Source organism: Styela clava, chromosome 4 (assembly GCF_964204865.1).
Source record: "Styela clava chromosome 4, kaStyClav1.hap1.2, whole genome shotgun sequence".
Taxonomy (NCBI): Eukaryota; Metazoa; Chordata; class Ascidiacea; order Stolidobranchia; family Styelidae; genus Styela; species Styela clava.
In genome coordinates, this window is record NC_135253.1 from 1,451,746 (window position 1) to 1,470,297 (window position 18,552).

The 18,552-nt window shown below is 36.8% G+C and overlaps 3 protein-coding genes across 4 annotated transcripts; all 3 read right to left on the reverse strand.

Moving 5' to 3' along the window:
* Positions 1-854: 854 nt before the first annotated feature.
* Positions 855-2,862, reverse strand: LOC120326963 (succinate dehydrogenase [ubiquinone] cytochrome b small subunit, mitochondrial-like). The gene is made up of 4 exons (XM_039393324.2): positions 2,772-2,862; positions 2,169-2,294; positions 1,478-1,616; positions 855-1,091 (listed from the first exon to the last, which is right to left on the reverse strand). Exons 1-4 carry the CDS (start codon positions 2,794-2,796, stop codon positions 917-919), a joined length of 465 nt encoding a protein of 154 aa, XP_039249258.2. The 5' UTR covers positions 2,797-2,862; the 3' UTR covers positions 855-916.
* On the reverse strand, positions 2,861-3,793 carry LOC120326964 (uncharacterized). Its single transcript, XM_039393325.2, has one exon. The coding sequence runs from the start codon at positions 3,728-3,730 to the stop codon at positions 3,359-3,361; it is 372 nt and encodes a 123-aa protein (XP_039249259.1). The 5' UTR covers positions 3,731-3,793; the 3' UTR covers positions 2,861-3,358.
* Positions 3,794-8,282: 4,489 nt separating this feature from the next.
* On the reverse strand, positions 8,283-16,568 carry LOC120338213 (uncharacterized). Of its 2 annotated transcripts, XR_013475163.1 has the most exons (3): positions 16,327-16,564; positions 8,878-16,039; positions 8,283-8,590 (listed from the first exon to the last, which is right to left on the reverse strand). XR_013475163.1 is itself a non-coding variant. In XM_078112017.1 (2 exons), the coding sequence occupies exon 2, from the start codon at positions 15,491-15,493 to the stop codon at positions 9,179-9,181; it is 6,315 nt and encodes a 2,104-aa protein (XP_077968143.1). In that variant the 5' UTR covers positions 15,494-16,039; positions 16,327-16,568; the 3' UTR covers positions 8,611-9,178. The 2 variants fall into 2 exon arrangements, 1 of the variants encoding a protein (XP_077968143.1); XM_078112017.1 differs by lacking the exon at positions 8,283-8,590 and having other exon boundaries at positions 8,611-16,039; positions 16,327-16,568.
* Positions 16,569-18,552: the final 1,984 nt, after the last annotated feature.

Here is an 18,552-nt window from a genome sequence, read left to right on the forward strand (position 1 = left end):
TTGCGGCAATTGTTTCCCAGTGGGCCGCACTCATGCTGCATTTTCAGCAGCTCTTAAACTAAAGCGATCAACATCCATTCCTTAATGCAAAACCTACACATATTTTGTTTTTGGTATAACATCAGACGAGCGAATCGTTTGAGTAAATAGGGTAGGAGGCTAAGATCTGAGGCCCAACCCGAAATTCGGGCCGGGCCTGAAATGTCAATCATTACGTTCAGGTCAGGCTTCTCTATCGCCGACTTTTTTTTTAAATAAATATAAGTTTATAAAAAATATATACTAAAATTATGTGTGAATACTAAACTAAGGAATACTTGTTATAAAGTAAATAACCGCAATGACAATTCAAGAACTCCTGAATAAAATTTAGGGTTTGCTTCGGGCCTGCAAATCCGGTTAATTAGTCGGGTTCAATACCCACGGGCCTGGGTCGGGCTGGAATTTTTGTGCCCGATCTTCCCTCTTCCAGATGCATTGACGACATCGGAGGAAGTTATAACGGAATACTAATTACGTTCAACCTATTGACCAGGCTACCACTGCGACGGCGAGTGGTCCAGAAATCCTCGCGAAATCCCAAACCACATACGATGATAAGACATGCACCGTTCGTGATGTTTCGCACCATGTCGCCGGTATGTAATACCAGGGTGTCCTTTTTATTTCTCACTAATTTTTGCTAGCGTATTAGTCAAGTGGCCAGATTATGGAATTTTTCGTATTCATCTCGAGCGGCATAAGCTGGCAGTTCGGCGGATCATATGTTGTAACAAGGCCCTGTCGTCCGTGCACGAGGATACTCGACCAGTCAATCATTTCATATTAATAAAATAAATAAAACAGAACCAAAATGTTTTTTGATCAATTTTTAACTCACTGTTACAATAAATATAATAAAGGCGACGTAAACGTATTATAACTTGAAAATCGAAACTAAAACTTTGGAAAATCCAACATTGTTGTAGTTGAAACTGTATAAAAGAGCAAGTGTGAAGATACTCATAAGAAGCCACGATGCCATGACCAATTTCACCCAGCTATCTCTGATCAAAAGTGGAAGATAATCAGCAAACACAGAGTTCAGGCCTCTAAAAACAACAATTTTATACTATCAAATTTATATGGCCAATCCTTCCCTGGTTTGGTGAATATAGAGACACTTTCTTTTCACCATTCACATTCATGCATCTGGAAACTGCTATTCCCAGTTCAGTACTTGGGTGGGAGGCCCAGAAACAACTATGCAGTCCAGGTCCTCACGTCAACCTCTCCAACCAAAGTTGATATCACAGCTATAAACAATCAATGACTTAGGTAGCATAACATCATTATAAGAAAGTTGGGCGGTCGTGAAAAGAAAAGAAAATCGTGCTATGACGGTATGACACCATTTCCCATCTGGGACTAGAAGGTAAATAGATCAGCCTATGTGCCCAAAGTTCAAATATTGCAGACAATATTAGTAATTACTTACGCGTAATTGTGATGAACCAAAAGTGTTACTGTTGCGAAGTCTACCATAGGGTTTCCAGGACAAAGAAAACATGTTGTCAATCCTCCAAGCAATCCAACTGATGCAATTCGATACATCTTCCATTTTGAACTGGAAACATCTGAGGTAATAAAATCATATCTTCAATGCATACTCATTAAAAAGGACGAAAGATTGAAGGAAATCAGAATAGCTAATGACAAATATCATATCAATCATGTAATAACACCTCCTCCAAAGTCGATGTCCATATCAGAACACAGAACACAAACACAATAAAATCAATTTGAAATTGATAGTATTTCAATTTGGGAATCTTTTACAATAAGATCATTTAAAAACCCATCATTTTGACCTATTTATGTCTCTCAGTATGACAATATTTATTCGTTCAGTTTATGAGGCAGTATAAAAACAATGTGCAATCAGGTCCTTGTTTACCTAACTTTTAACAGATTCTAAATTATTGTATATACAATTTGCATATATTCTCAGATAAACCCTATATTAAACATACCAATTTCAATTTTCTCTTTATTGCAGTCATCTCACTATGTATCACTCATGCATATTGGTTGTGAAAAATAGTAGCAAAGTCGAAAACAAAAAAATGAGCAATTTTTTTTCCTACTTTCCCTGATATACCAAACTAGAATTATTAAATTGATCTCACGTTTGGATTCCAACTGATGCCGAAGATAAAATTTATCTGAGCTTTGTGCAGAAATAGCAGTAGGTGTTGTAGAAAATGGACGAAACAGAGTTTTGGCTATTGCCGGTAGCTGAGATGATTTGTGGCCTGCAAACAATTTTTAAATCATGAAAAGCGTTTCAGCATGCAACACTTGACAGTACACATTTATGCAATTAAAACAATACAAATTGTTGAATTATAATTTTTTTAGAAATCGCAATTTAATTTGGCTGACATTTTGATCCAACTTCATTCTAAATTTGTATCAGGGTTTCCATGATACAAAAATAGCAAATGTTACAATAAATATTAGCAATTAGCATATATACATTTTTTCAACCGATTGAATACTAACTAATAATTTTATTGGCTCAAGTTTGGATCTTCTGTATTGTTCAAATATAATAAAATTAACAAACACGACAAATAGTAATTTAAAGTTATGTTTATTAAAACTGAAAATACACTCAATCACTTGAGTGTGCAAAGATAATCCTCTCTTCCTTAATCATATAAGTATTGAATCTTGCATCTTCTTTAAACCTTTTTGTTTAAATAAACCCCCCATTTATAAAATTTTACCTTCTGTTATCAGCCTCAGTAGCATCTCTTTTTGCTGGATCTTTTCAAATCGATGACAAGACTTGGAAACTTATTTGTAACCTATGATGCTAGGAGAAAGAACACATTAGACACAAAAAAGTAATATTAAATAACAGTTCTGATAACATTAACATGTATTTTGATATTCATATTGATTTTCAACAAACCAGATCACCGTAATCACTAAAAGCTATGAAAACTGGATACACTCCTACCCAGCCTGAACATTAATCCTAGTTCATAGAATCGTTTACATTTCAGGAAGGGGATAGAATTAGAAAATAAAGACGAAAAAACAGAACAAATGAAATGAGCTATTGAAAATGTCCCATTTGCATCTAATTATACACTCTATTAAAAAGGAATATGTATACCGTAATTGGCTAAGCATTCGATTGGAACTGGAGAAGATTCAATACAAAAATTCAATAGATTCAAACGACTAATTAGTGTTTTAAAAAATAAATACCACAAGCATCATCTGTTTATAACTTAATACTAGCAGATAGTTTTAAGTAACCTACAAATAAATCTTGTGAACTTCTATAGCACATCCACTAGCTTAGTTAATCTAATTCAGCTATTCCCAATTCCTCATCTGTCCATTCTTCTGCAACAGGAACCTTATGATGAGGGTATAACATGTCATAGTGGTAATAGAAACTATACCAGAGAACAGTCCATACAAATGTCGCTATGACATCAAGCGCAAACATCATTATTGGGTCCTGGGCTGGTAGACATCTGTATGACCAGTGTTCGTTCCCAAATGGGGGACCAATTTCCGGGTGAAGATAATCAGTCTCAAATTCTTCTCCATCCTGGCGTAAGATGGCAAGTTTTCTTGGAGTTGTTACAAAAGATCGTGCTGCAAGCTTCTTCACTCGCACCATACGAGAAACTGGACGAGCCAGTAACCTCGTTAACATTACATTCATTGTCACCACCCTAAGATGTGAGCACAATGATTTAAAACTGAAACAAGAGTTATAAAATTCATTAATTTAAAGTTTCATAATAATATTGTTGCCCTATTCCATATCCCATAATCCTGCCATGCACACATAATTTTATACCAACATGATTATGAATAAGTGTATTCCCTGGGCATTTACGAATACAATAGATGTATTGGATCAATAGTCACAATTGCAATATGCATGGTGTACAGATATTATTGTCATAGCAGTGTCAGAAACAAATAACTGGTCAACTGTTATTATGCCCGATATGAACTCGAAACCAGAGCGACAGACCGAGGCTTGTCATATGATTGAGCCATCTTATTGGCTTTCCTCTCCACATGCTGACATGAATGAATACCCTGTCCTAACCATCGATTCCTTCATGTACCGCAAAGTGACTAGAAACCAAGTGAGGACATGCATTGGTAACGATATAATCGTGCGTGTGACGTCACACCAGCCATTTTGTGTCCAGAGTTCTATCGCTGTAAGCGATAACTACGGTAAGTGATTTAAACCTGCGATCGTTAAACAGTTGAATAAAAAAAATCGACGCTTAATAATTTGGACCAAATTTTCGCAGCGGCAAATCGGATGAACATTCTTCTGAAAAATTAATTTAAATTCCTCAGATATCTCGGCTCGGCGGCATGGCCATTGGTCAGCATATACGAAGTTAAGGTTAAAGTCATCCAACTTCACTCGATAAATCAATACAATACACACAATAAGACCAAAAATATTAAACAAAGAGATGCATATTTTACTATAAAAATCCTGATGTAAGTATCGCTAATTGTACAGAACTTATTTTAACAAACTGACGGAACTACACTACGGGAACTTGCAACTATTTGTTCAACAATGTGTACATTGTCAAAATACCGTATTTTCCGGCGAATAAGTCTACCCGGCGAATAAGACGAGGCCTGCTTTTAAGCCTGAAAAAAATGGGTTTTTACATATAACCGGCCAATAAGTCGGGGTAGTAAAATTGCATCAACATCGGGAATCTTAAATTACCTTGCAATGCCTTTTGAGCGGTCGCCGCGTTTGCGCACTGGTTAAAATAGCCTATAATAACTTTTCTTGTAGCTTAATATTCGATCCATATACGGTATGTTAATTCAAATATGATAATCACAGCTTTACAATTCCAGATTCACAGCGCGAAAATGTCGATTTATTTAAACTGACCAGATGAGGACGTGGGGGATGCTATCGCCGAAGGTATTCTATTGTCCGGATTCAATAATGGGGCGACACCAAAAAAATGAAAATGATCATACTCGCCCAATAAGACGACCCCCCCTCCCCCCCCCCCCCAAAAAAAAAAAATCAGGCCAAAAATTTGGGTCTAGAAAAGCGACTTATTCGCCGGAAAATACGGTATATTAAAAAAATATTCTACATGCACGAAATGAAGGATATCGGCTTATATCAGGGTTAAAAGAAAAGAAAGAATTTATTTATTTCGTCAAACCAGAAAACATAATAATGATACAATAACAAATAAATTATAAAACAATACGTAATGCAGTTTTCGCTAAAAAAAAATAAAATAAATCTCTCTTCGGTATATGACTGGGTGATAACGATACGGCCATATACGGTCGCATATGCATTTCTTATGGTATTTGACTGAAATTAATAATTTTCACACATATTCTAATGTTAATTCATTTCTTATCAATTGCGGGGCGCTGTCAAATCCCAACCCAACAAACCACCTTAATTATGGATGTTTTTCAATTCGGATAAGTCGTAGATAAACAATAAGGCCAATGTATCATTTGGAAACGATGTATCGCGGCCACGTAACATGATCACCTCTCCATTTACATGTATTTAGTATTTTATTACCTATCTCTATCCTTTGCGCGATCACAATATCATTGCGTGACATGGCTCTGTAGTACCCGCGATATATATTCATATATAACTAGAGTGCGATTCATTGTCGTTTTGCGGGATCATCTGGATATCCCATTTTGACTTCGGTAAATGAACAAAATCGGTGAACGATTAGAAGCCAAGTTTTCGTAACGACGCAAAGTACAATTAGGCATTGACGTTCAGGCGACGTTGTTCTGCAGAACGTTGTAAATTACGCAATCGCGAATTTTGTCGTTCACAGCTGCAGTTCCAATTATATCAGTATCGTAGCATCGGCCGCGGTTTAAATAATACCTGCTTTAAACGTATGCTTTAGGTTTATGATGTTTCACACTTACCAGGGTAAGTGATAAGTGTTTTTCGTAAGGAACGCAGAGCTGCTACGTTGCAACACTTTGGTCGCAACGTAATTGCGAAAGATCGCTGCGTAACGAAGTAATTAATTTTACTCGGGTAATGGTTAAAGTGATTTCACTGAAATTCCAATCCCTAGATATCACCAATTGTTGTTTGAATGTCTAGTCGAAGTGAATTTAATTCAGACTTATTTGAGTCGGAGAATTGTTTTTATTGATAAAGTTAGAAACAAACACAAAACAGATTTCAACACTTTCTGTTCTCTTTCGTGCAATAAATACATAACGTAGTAGTAATACGTGACGTAATAATACCGTGTTAATGAGTGGATACTAATGTCTAATTACAATGCAGGGCCTGATGGCCGATTCTTGAAACTTACAAGTTACACAAGAAAACGTTAAATCCAAAGGTAAATATTGAATGCTCAGTCATTCAATAGACACAAAGCCCTCAAGTTAAAGAGTTTTTTTCTACAAAGTTTCAGGCATTAGGTCGCATAATATGTAAAATAGCATTAGTGCTATTTTGCATCGTCATCACGCCATTTACAGATGTGTTCCGCCTGTTCGATTCATCAGCTCATGCGATAGCTACATTCAAAAGTAGTATGCTGTCAATATGTACTCATCTAATCTGTGTTATGAGAGCTAAAGGAATTAGCCCAAGTTGAAACCAGGCGTGACAAGCGTTCGTTACAAATAATTTACGGTGTATTTACAATTTGACCATGTTTGATATATTAATCTCTCATAACCATTATACATTTCATCGAAAAACCAGATGTGATGGCGTCAATCATCTCAACAATATTTTTCCATTATTTACGGTTAATATATATATATATATGCACGTTGGCCATGTTAGATAAGTTGATAGTTCAATGCAGGGGTGTGCAACTTTTTTATAGGCGGGCCAAGTACAGGTAACTGGGTGATTGGGTGAAGCCACGGGCCGCACTTAGAAACTCTACCTATACGAAAGTCTCTGGATACGAAAAATTTGTAGTTTTTATTCGGTATTTCTCTGTTCTTTTTTCTTACCATGTGTATCTTGAAGAATTTTCTACTTGCGAGTGGGTTTCCGTAACTTGAACTAAATGAATTTGTCCCAAGCCCCTTCGTTAGCAGAAAATTCCGTGATTATGGGCGCTCTTTACCTGAAAATGAATTAATCCGTTCCAAGACCCCACAAAACTCGGACATAATATTTGACTGGGTTAATTACTTCACGCTGAACTACTGATTTAGGAATACGCTCTTCAGGCGTTCCCATGCGCTTAAATTGGTTTACAGTCACATATCGTTGTTTGATAATCATTTGGCTTTGCATGAAATATGTACTAAATCATCCGTAATTCTAGCATGGTACATTCTATGTGGAAAACGTTCTTTCCAGGTATAAAATTCTACTTTTGTCCGTTACAGCATGGCGGATACATGCCACATAACTTAATTATAGGAGGATCATAATTAGGGCCCGACCGATACTGCCTTTTTGAACCGATACCGATACTGCTAGTTTTCCAAAACTAGGCCGATAAGCCGATAACGATGTTTCTTCACATAAAAAAATTGCTACAAGTAACAAACAACACTCTGAGAATTCTGTGTTTTTCTTGCAAAAGAAATAAATGTTGAAACTCATGCAATGATTATAAAAAAATGCAAATTTGTGCATCACTAAGTTTTTTTAAGAATAGCGATTTTCAACGCCTTAGCTATATTAGAAACAAACAGTGTAAAGCCACAGTGCTGAAGAAAATTGTGTGCATGGTGAAAAAGAAAGAACACTTATGTAAGTTTATGGAATCTCAATAGCTCCAGTTTAACAGTCTCAAGTTATAGTTGAGAAAGCAGAGTTTTTCTGCATTGGCTCCAAGCAATGAACATCTGTTATCTGTTATCCAGCGGTGCTGAATACTCTTTCACTGGGAACAGATGTTGGTGGTGCCGAAAGGTATTTTCTGGCCAATATAGCTAAGATAGGAAATCGACAAGCATTGTCATGCCACCATTTGCATACATCCGTTTTCTTTCTGTCAGCCACTGGCTCCAGCATATATTGATGGAGCTGACTACTGCCTGTACCAGATGATGGTCTTTCATGATGCAAAATCGAGTCAAACATAGTATCAAGCGAGCTTGAACCTGGCTGTGTCACTTCAGGCTCTGCAGTAAGTATAGACGCTGCTAAAGCATTTGACTCTTCCTCCATCGCGCCGTGTAAACTACGCGAAAATTCTCTATCTAGCGTATATTATTTGACACAAATAAGCCTATTACGGCCGCTGTTCACGATGCTACGAATCTAACAGTCTATTTAACCCTTTTGTCGCAGACTCGCAGTCGTATGTTCCGCCGTGTAGGTATAACCGTCGTTTAACTCACTGCTGCACTCACTGAAACCTGGAAACCCCAAGAAACTGTCCAACACAATGTTTTGATGTTACTTCCAAATCGTGTTCAAAAATGACCAAATGAAATAACTTAGATGTTATGAAGCGTTCCAAAATAGTGTCTCAGCGGACTGATGAAATGTTCCAATATAAAGTCTCAATGAATTGAAGAAGTGTGTAAACTGCAATTAAAATAAGAGTAAAACTTATAAGCAAAACACAACAGTGATGATCTAAAAAATACCAGAGACATTGGCAAAATACAGTATAGGCTACCGGTACTTGATCACACGATAAAGAAGGCATGAATAACTTATGAATAAAGAGCAGACAATAACTTGTCCACACAGTGTTTTACTTATTCTATACTAATATGAATTTGGAATGAAAATCATATATTAAGCAAGTAGGAACACTCAGCAAATGAATTCCTAAATACAGAAATATCTTCACATAAAATATGACTTACCGATTTTTTCGGCTAATAATATCACAAACAAGCAGGTACTTCAATATTTAACATTTAAACAATCTTAACTGTATGGAAAAAGAATAATATATTAGACCAAATCAGAGAAGCACAAACCCTGTCAGCCTGTTCAACAAAATCCTGAAAATGGCGCAACCACGAGACAAACTTGCGCAACAATCTAAAGTACCACAATGAGGCGACAAAGGGCAATAAATAAAATGACGGCTGAGCCATCATTTACATGGCTCCCCTAGAAATGCTATTTCTATACTAAAATAAAATTACAATTTCACAATGTCTATTTCTGGCTCCCTCGTCGGGAATCTTCTCCCGTATCTCCACTCTCCAAGAAAAGAATCAACTTTTGGATTGGACGATCAAGAAAGAGAACATCCTTTATACGCTTTCCTCTCTCATCGAGTGTTGAATCTCCTATGTGAACTCGAACTCTTCGAACATGACCATCTGCATCGGGATAGACATCAACAATTCTTGCCATCTTCCACTGATTTCTTGGTGTATTTTCGTCAACGACTATGACAATATCACCAATTTTGAGGTCACGTTGAACTTTGTTCCACTTTTGACGAACTTGGAGTGATTGTAAATATTCTTTACGAAATCGAATCCAAAATTCATTGGCTAAATGCTGTACTCTCCTCCATCTTTTACGCGAGTACAAATCTTCCCTTCCAAATACACCTGGTGGTGGTAATACAAGTCTTGTCTTCGCAGTCAACAAATGATTAGGCGTCAGAGGCAGTGGTGAATCAGGACATGACAAATTATCCACAACTAGAGGACGTCCATTGACAACTGCTTCAGCCTCTGCCATCAGAGTGCGAAGAGAATCCTCATCTAGTTGCCTTCCATTCTTTTCCAGGATGGATGAAAGAACTGCTCTAATACTACGAATTTGACGTTCCCAAACACCTCCCTGATAACTTGCAGCGCTGACATTGAACTTGAATGGGAAATAATCACAATTTTCTCTAAGTAAAACTTCTTGAATTTTTGAATGATTCATTGCCTGTAGACCCTCTTTTAATTCTCTTGATGCTCCAACCATGTTGGTTCCACGGTCACATCTCAGTTGTCTGATTGGCCCATTTCTGCAAATAAATCTTCTTAGAGCATTTATAAAGCTGTCGGTTTCTAAACTTGGGGCGATTTCAACACGAACAGCACGCGATGCCATACATGTAAATAAAACTCCATATCTCTTGAGTTCTTTTCTCCTTTCTTTGATAATGAAGGGGCCAAATAAATCTGTAGCACAAAATGAAAAACATGGACTATCATCCATTCTGTCTTTTGGTAAATCAGCCATTTTCTGTTCTTGAAATGTTCCTCTAAGTCTCCTACATTTTGTGCAGTGATGTATGAAACTTGAGACAGCAGCAATGCCAGAAACTATCCAAAATCCAGCAGATCTTATTTCATTGAGTGTAATTCCACGTCCTTGATGTTTCACGACTTCATGATAATGCTTGATTATCAGAGTTGTAATATGATGAGACTTGGGCAATATGACAGGATGCTTCAATTCTTCAGGCAAACTTGAATCTTTCAATCTTCCCCCAATTCTCAACAATCCATCAGATCTTATACATGGATCAAGCTTGAATAATGATGAAGATTTCTTTACAGTATCGAATTTCTTAGGTTTGTTCAATATTTCGATTTCATCTGGATACACTTGACACTGCATAAGTTTTAAAATTATCTTCTTAGCATCTTCCATCTCTTGTACAGTTATTGAATCAAAAGATGAAGTCAAATTCTTGTTTCTACGATTTTGAAGAATTTTCAGCCATCGGCATAAAATGACAACAAATCTCTGAGCTTTGTATAAACTTGAAAACATTGACAATCTCTCCAAAAGACTTGGGAAGGATTGCTCTTTTACTTCAGTCAAAAATGTCACAGAATTACGTATTTCTGGATCCGAAGCATCAAGCTCTTCGAATTCATGTGAAAACTCTTTTTCCACTGTAAGTGGTTTCCACAGAAAATCAGGTCCCTTTAGATATCGATCATGTTTGGTCAGTAGATCTTTTGGACACAAACCTCTTGAGGCATCATCAGCTGGGTTGTTCTTTGTATCCACATAAAACCATTGATTTGGCTCACTATGATCACGAATCTCTTGAACACGGTTTGCCACATATATGTAAAATCGACGAGAATCATTTGAAACATAACCAAGAACAACTTTACTGTCTGTCCAATATGTTTCCTTGATGTTGACAAATTTCAATTCTTGTCTCAACATGACTCCAACCCGAACAGATACAAGTGCCGCAGTCAATTCCAATCGAGGTATCGTGATAGGTTTCAATGGTGCTACTCTAGACTTTCCCATCACGAATGAACAATGAATTTGATTTTTCTGATTGGTCAGTCTTAAATAGGTGCACTGGCCATATCCACGAGTCGAGGCATCACTAAAGTGATGTAATTCAGTTTCCTTGATTTCACCAAAATTACTTGGCTTGAAACATCGTCGAATTTTTAATTCGGCAAGATGATGAAGATCATTTTTCCATCGCTCCCATCTTGGTCTCAAATTATCTGGAACGGGTTCATCCCATTTGCACTTATCACGACACAACTCCTGAAGAATGCGTTTTCCTTCTAAGACAACAGGAGCAATAAATCCGAACGGATCATAGATTGAACATACTGTTGACAGAATTCCACGTCTTGTGAAAGGACGATCTTTCAAAGTAATACGAAAAGTGAAACTGTCATCCACAATACACCATTGAACACCCAGTGCTCTTTCAACTGGTATTGGGTTACTTCCAAGATCTAAATTCTTGAACTTTGTCGAGCGATCATTCTCATCAACAGCTTGTAAAACTTCATTATTATTAGACACAAATTTTGTCAAATTGAAGCCACCTTTAGCACACATTTTCTTACTTGCTTTGATCAACGATGTTGCTTCTTCAACACTATCAACTGACTTTAAACCATCATCAACGTAGAAATTCTTTCTCAAGAATTGAGCTGCTTCTTCACCAAATTCCTTTTCATAGTCATCTGCAGTCTTTTTGAGGACAAAATTACAGCACGATGGACTCGACGTAGAACCAAACACCATGACTCGCATCCTGTAACAACTAGGTTTTTTCGTGCAATCTCCATTGTCCCACCACAGAAATCTGACAAAATCTCTGTCTTCTTCGTTAATTCGAACTTGATAAAACATTGATTCGATGTCTGCCATGAACGCAATTTCCTTTTCACGAAATCGAGCAAGTACTGATATCAGTGAGTTGGTAAGATCTGGTCCTTGTAGCAAATGCCCATTTAAACTTTGACCTTCAAATTCAGAACTGCAATTAAATACAACTCTGATCTTGTTTGGCTTACAAGGATGAAACACTCCATGATGTGGAATATACCATACATATCCATGATTACCATTGTCACCATCGGATAATCTCTCAGCATATCCCTTTTCAATTGCATCTTTCATGAATGCACAGTAAAGCTCTTTAAACCTTTCATCTTTCTCAAAACGCTTCTTAATTCCTTGTAAGCATCTGAGAGCTAATTGCTTGTTGTTTGAAAGCTTCACTTCTTTGTTTCGAAAAGGGAGAGACATCTCATAATGACCATCCTGTGTCCTGTGAATACTTGATTGACACTTCTGCAAAAATCTACGATCTTCGATAGAAATAGGTTTGTTCGATGTACCATCAATTTCTTGCTTTTTGATATTATTCTTGTGCATGCATTCAATGAAATCTTGTTCGAAACTTCTCAAAATCATGCAAGGGTTAATGACTTCTTTAACTTGATTTATAGGTACAAATTGAGGAGAAATGATGTCAGGTGCATACAGGTCATGTGATATCACTTTGTTACAAGTTTTGGTAGCATATCCACCAACACATACTGCATCAATCATTCCAACAACTCCCCATCCTAATGCTGTTTTGATAGCATAACTTTCTGTGTCGGCATCTGATATAATTTGCAACGGACGCAATGCTTGCATACAATCAGTGCCAATGAGTATACCAATATCAATATTAGGATCATAGTCCGGGATTTCATCTAGAATATCTTGGAACTTTGTATACTTGTTCAGAACCCTCTTGTCTATAATTTGATTACGATTTACTGGGATGGAATCTCTTGTGTAACATGGAGGCAAATTTATCTTGTGGCCATTACAACCTAAAATTTGCAAGCCCATAATCTTGTATGAATCCACCACAGTCGAACTGGTCATAGTAGAAAGGTTCAATCTCACCTTAAATCCATTTGATTCCAAGCTTCGTCTGACATCATCCGAAATGAATGTGGTATCAGATTGTTCATCTAAAATTGCATAAACTTTTAATTTCTTGCTTGGTCGATCAGCACAAAGTATTTGTATTGGTACAATCCTTGTAGTTCGAATAACTTCTCGAGCTTCTGATGCATGACAGATTATACTTTTCTTACAATCAGCATTCGTTAAACTATTTTCTTCATTTGAATCTATCTTCGTCTTGACCTTGCGAACGAATTCTTCTGAATGTATGGCAGTAGGGTGACCTTTACCACAAGTTTTGCAAGTCTTTCTTTTGGTGCATCCTTTCGAACGATGACCTTTTCTTAGACATGCAAAACATATGCCATTTGACTTGATAAATTCGATTCGGTCATTGTAAGATTTCTTGAGAAAAGCTGTACAATCATTCAGATCATGTGATCCTTTACAACACACACACGAATCTGAGAAATGGGTAGTTTTCGACTTAGCTGTTTGTCGAGAACTGTGAACTTCTTCGCTTGCATCAATAGAGTACGAGTGAGAACCTCTATTATAAGTCCTTCTTCTAACGGGTACATTTGCAGCTTTCTTATTGTTAGCCACAAGTTCATCAAGTACTCCAGTTCCATACAGAGGAAGTGTAGTTACTTTAGATATTTTCTTGACATGATCACAGAATTCAGAAAATGGTGGAAAGCTTCCATGTTTTCTGTGATATTCACATGCATTTGACGACCATCTATCTCTTGCCGACTTTGGCAATTTCAAAACAAGAACTTGGATTAAGTCTTCATCATCCAATTTCTTCAGTAACGTAGAATTTTTTACCAATAGCTTACAACTAGTAAGAAAATGACAAAACTCACGCATTCCTTTTCCGCCATCATTCATAGGTATGATAGGCCATTGCTTCAGTCTTTGCTTGTAAGCTCTGGATATTGTAGCCGAGTCGCCATACCACTCCATTAGTGTCGCTTTTGCTTCATTATATGCGTTTTCATCATCTATGCCCATGAAACCTTCAATAGCCATTCTTGCATCTCCAGTCGTATACTTCAAAAGATAACGAAGACGCCTGTTAGGGTTTCGAACATTTCTTTCAATAAGATCTTCAAAATCTCCAAGCCATATAGGAAATTTCAATAAATCACCATCAAAAACTTCTGGTTCTTCATTTGGCAATGAAGCCCTTTGTTGAATATCAACAACTGTTTCAACTAGTCTTTTAATTTCTGAACTACTAGCGCCATCTGCCGATGGGTTTTGTGGTGCAGTAGACAAATTCAATGGATTTGAAACTTCGTTTTCAGCAGTGTTCGAATAAGCAGGATTTGCATTCATATGATTTGTAACAAATGGTACAGCTGTATTTTCAGGTGCCGGTACCAAATTTTCATTCGTTAAAGCAGTTTGTTCAGCAGTATGGAATTGACGCGGACTTACTACAAAAGGTTCGTTCGGTGCAAAATGTGTCACATCACGTCTACTAAAGCTATCATTTTCACAATCAATTTGAGCAAAAATATTCTCTTCTGCTTCTGCTTTTGCAATTTCCTTTTGCAGATTCATTCTTCTCTTGTCAGCTTGTAATTGTATTTCAGCTTGTTGTACGTTTGCTTGAAGCCTTACAGCTTCAGCTTTGAGTTTTGCTTCTGTTTGTGCTAGTTCTGACTTCAATTTTGCATCTGCTTGTGCTAATTCTGATTTCAATTTTGCATCTGCTTGTGCTAATTCTGATTTCAATTTTGCCTCCTCTTGTGCAATTTTTACTTCAGTTTCAGCAAAACTAGCTTCTGCTTGTAATGAGGCTTTCTTGGCAGCTATTTCAGCCAGCCTAAACGCCACAGATGAACTCGATGATGAAGAACAAGATCTATGAGAATATCTTGAAAGACTGGTATGTACAGAACTGACATCTTTATCAGTCTCGATGCTTCTAATTTCTTCAATCGCTTTAGCACGAAATTCTTCAAACAAATGTTGAGCATTTATGAAAATATCATTTTCTTCATTAATAGCATTGGCATCAACTAACAATGCTACATACTCCTTATGTGCTGTACGATAGCCATGAAAACATAATTCGAAGGTTTTCAAATCGTCTTTTATAGTACGCAATGAGACACCATCATCAATACTTTTCAGGAGCTTCATTCTTATTTTTGAAAACAATTCAAATTTCGACTTACACCTTTCCAGAAGCATTTTAACTTGATATTCTTGTCCTTTTTCTGTAAGTGTTCTGCTACGTTCAGACCTTCTGGGATTTTCTCTCATATCATTACCAGAATTAGAGTCCACGTCATAACTTGCATTTATAGATCTTGCTGTAGCCATGATTTATAATGTATATTCCCTTATAAATATCTTGTATTCACTGATACTGTGATAGGGTGAAGTTTCGCAAAATTACAATAACATGTTTATTGATCATCAATATTCTGATATTGTTCTACTGACTTGCTTAGTAGATCTTGAAATCTTTTACCAACTTGTTTGCAATAGTGTAAAATTGTTTACTAACTTGGTCAGTAAAGCCAAATCGTTTACTAACTTGGTTAGCAATCGACAAAATCGTTTACTATTACGGCCGCTGTTCACGATGCTACGAATCTAACAGTCTATTTAACCCTTTTGTCGCAGACTCGCAGTCGTATGTTCCGCCGTGTAGGTATAACCGTCGTTTAACTCACTGCTGCACTCACTGAAACCTGGAAACCCCAAGAAACTGTCCAACACAATGTTTTGATGTTACTTCCAAATCGTGTTCAAAAATGACCAAATGAAATAACTTAGATGTTATGAAGCGTTCCAAAATAGTGTCTCAGCGGACTGATGAAATGTTCCAATATAAAGTCTCAATGAATTGAAGAAGTGTGTAAACTGCAATTAAAATAAGAGTAAAACTTATAAGCAAAACACAACAGTGATGATCTAAAAAATACCAGAGACATTGGCAAAATACAGTATAGGCTACCGGTACTTGATCACACGATAAAGAAGGCATGAATAACTTATGAATAAAGAGCAGACAATAACTTGTCCACACAGTGTTTTACTTATTCTATACTAATATGAATTTGGAATGAAAATCATATATTAAGCAAGTAGGAACACTCAGCAAATGAATTCCTAAATACAGAAATATCTTCACATAAAATATGACTTACCGATTTTTTCGGCTAATAATATCACAAACAAGCAGGTACTTCAATATTTAACATTTAAACAATCTTAACTGTATGGAAAAAGAATAATATATTAGACCAAATCAGAGAAGCACAAACCCTGTCAGCCTGTTCAACAAAATCCTGAAAATGGCGCAACCACGAGACAAACTTGCGCAACAATCTAAAGTACCACAATGAGGCGACAAAGGGCAATAAATAAAATGACGGCTGAGCCATCATTTACAAAGCCGTTCACGTGTTCTATTGCTTCGATTTGTAAGCCACCACGCTGCAAACTTGCTTGCAAAGTGTGAAATCCCGTGTCGCAATCGTCCGTGAAACCGCTTTTGATAAGAGAGAAATAGAAATAGTGAAGAAAAAGAGTTTCACGCAGAACCGCTCTCGAATTAAACAAGCGATAAAACTGCCTTCCCGGCGCAATTTTGACACTTTGGCAGTCACATGATTAGCCGATAACTATCGGTAAAATTAGCCGATACCGATAGTTCAAAATTTGTGAAAAACAAGGCCGATATATCGGTCGGGCCCTAATCATAATTATGATTGTTTTGAGCGCACAAGAGATGATATTACCGGCTTCATATCTAGTTTGTCTTCATATTTCTCAAAATCGATGGCAATCTTGCTTTCAACACTTAAAATTTCTTCACTAAATGTAGCAATAAAGGTTTTTTCCTCATTTTGTATAGTACTGTCTTCTTCAATTAGAGCCATTTCCATAATATCAATTAGACAGACCAAAAATGCTATTTTATCGTTAGCATCATGAAACAGTATTTTGACCTTTTCAAAATCTCTTTTTAGGAGAGAGTGCTCAAATCTTGTAAAAATTCTATCCAAAATCCTTTGGGTACCGGAAACTTACTCTTGAGTAGTTTGAAATTCTGACCTTGAAAATATTCTGCCATTGTTAGTTGGCATTCTTGCTTTGATGTATTGCTGAATCCCCGAGAGGTTGAAGAAGAACTGCTTGATTCGGAATCCAGTTCGTAGATGTGGGTGCTGTATCTTTAAATGTACCTAATTTGAATTCCTGCCCATTGACAAATCAACCTTGCCTACTATGTCTCTTTAACTAATACATATCCCGAAATGAAACTAATAGATTTCTCCCAAGATCTGACAAACAAGAAGGATGAATATTAAAATAAGTACAAGCAACCAGGCACAATACAAAGCAAGAATTACCAATTTACTTACATTTAAATGAGGCTTTGTCAGAACAGATTATCCCAATGTTAGAAACTTAAGAAAATAGATTATTCATACCCAATGACTCTAGCACCAATAACAAGCTCTTGTGAATACATCTAAACACAGTCTAAAGTACTGGACAGTTAAACATAACATCGCGACGGGATGAACCAGACGTAAACACACCAAAAGTAAGTATTAATTAACAAGATAAATCAGTCAAATGTTCAAACCAACATCTACACCAGGGTGGTCCAAGGTTGTCGACTCCGGGGGCCACAAAATTATTTTTGCATTGTTCGCGGGCCACGATAGTGCCAAGAACAGTTAAGCAGTGCAATACGAAACAAACACTTCTATTGTGTAAACACGTAATTATCATGCATTGCCAACCTAGGCTAGTGGACTCCGCATCTGGATTTTAGTTATCTATGATGCCTATATTGTTAGCATATATTCCCGACCAAACGATAGAAAGCCAGATAACAATTTAAACTGCCCATAACAACACCATTTAACTTCGCTAACCATCAGCCTCAGCTAGCCATAATACTAGTCAATTCAGCAGTAGTGATATAACAATACGTCACAAACATTTTCTGATTAATTTTATGAAAAGCAAACCAGAATACGATTTTTTGATTACTCTCCGAAGGCGACGCGGGCCATATTAACAAAACGGCGGGCCCCTTCTGTATCGTCTTCGCCCGCCGGGGGGCGATATCGCCCACTTTGGGAATCATTGGCTTAGTTAGGTTATTATATGACCAAACGTCCTAAGCTAAATATTTGTGCGACACAAACCCTATTCGTAGTCCACTTATAAAATGTAACTCAAGTTTACAGACAAGTTGAAGATAGGAAGTAAGTGTACATGAATAATATAAAATCCGGGCGTGATGATTATGTGACAAAGAATATTTTGATATGTCATTACACAGTGCAACAGTACGACTTAACCGGAATACCGGTAGGTGCTCGCCACTAATACAGTCTAGTAATACTGTAATA

Coding starts and splice junctions, on each gene's coding strand:
- LOC120326963 (XM_039393324.2), bottom strand. CDS start 2,796: ATGCTACTGAGGCTGATAACAGAAG. Junction 2,295..2,771: donor ACTGAGGCTGATAACAGAAG/GTAAAATTTTAT, acceptor AATTGTTTGCAG/GCCACAAATCATCTCAGCTA. Junction 1,092..1,477: donor TTGGTTCATCACAATTACGC/GTAAGTAATTAC, acceptor TGTTGTTTTTAG/AGGCCTGAACTCTGTGTTTG.
- LOC120326964 (XM_039393325.2), bottom strand. CDS start 3,730: ATGAATGTAATGTTAACGAGGTTACTGGCTCGTCCAGTTTCTCGTATG.
- LOC120338213 (XM_078112017.1), bottom strand. CDS start 15,493: ATGGCTACAGCAAGATCTATAAATGCAAGTTATGACGTGGACTCTAAT.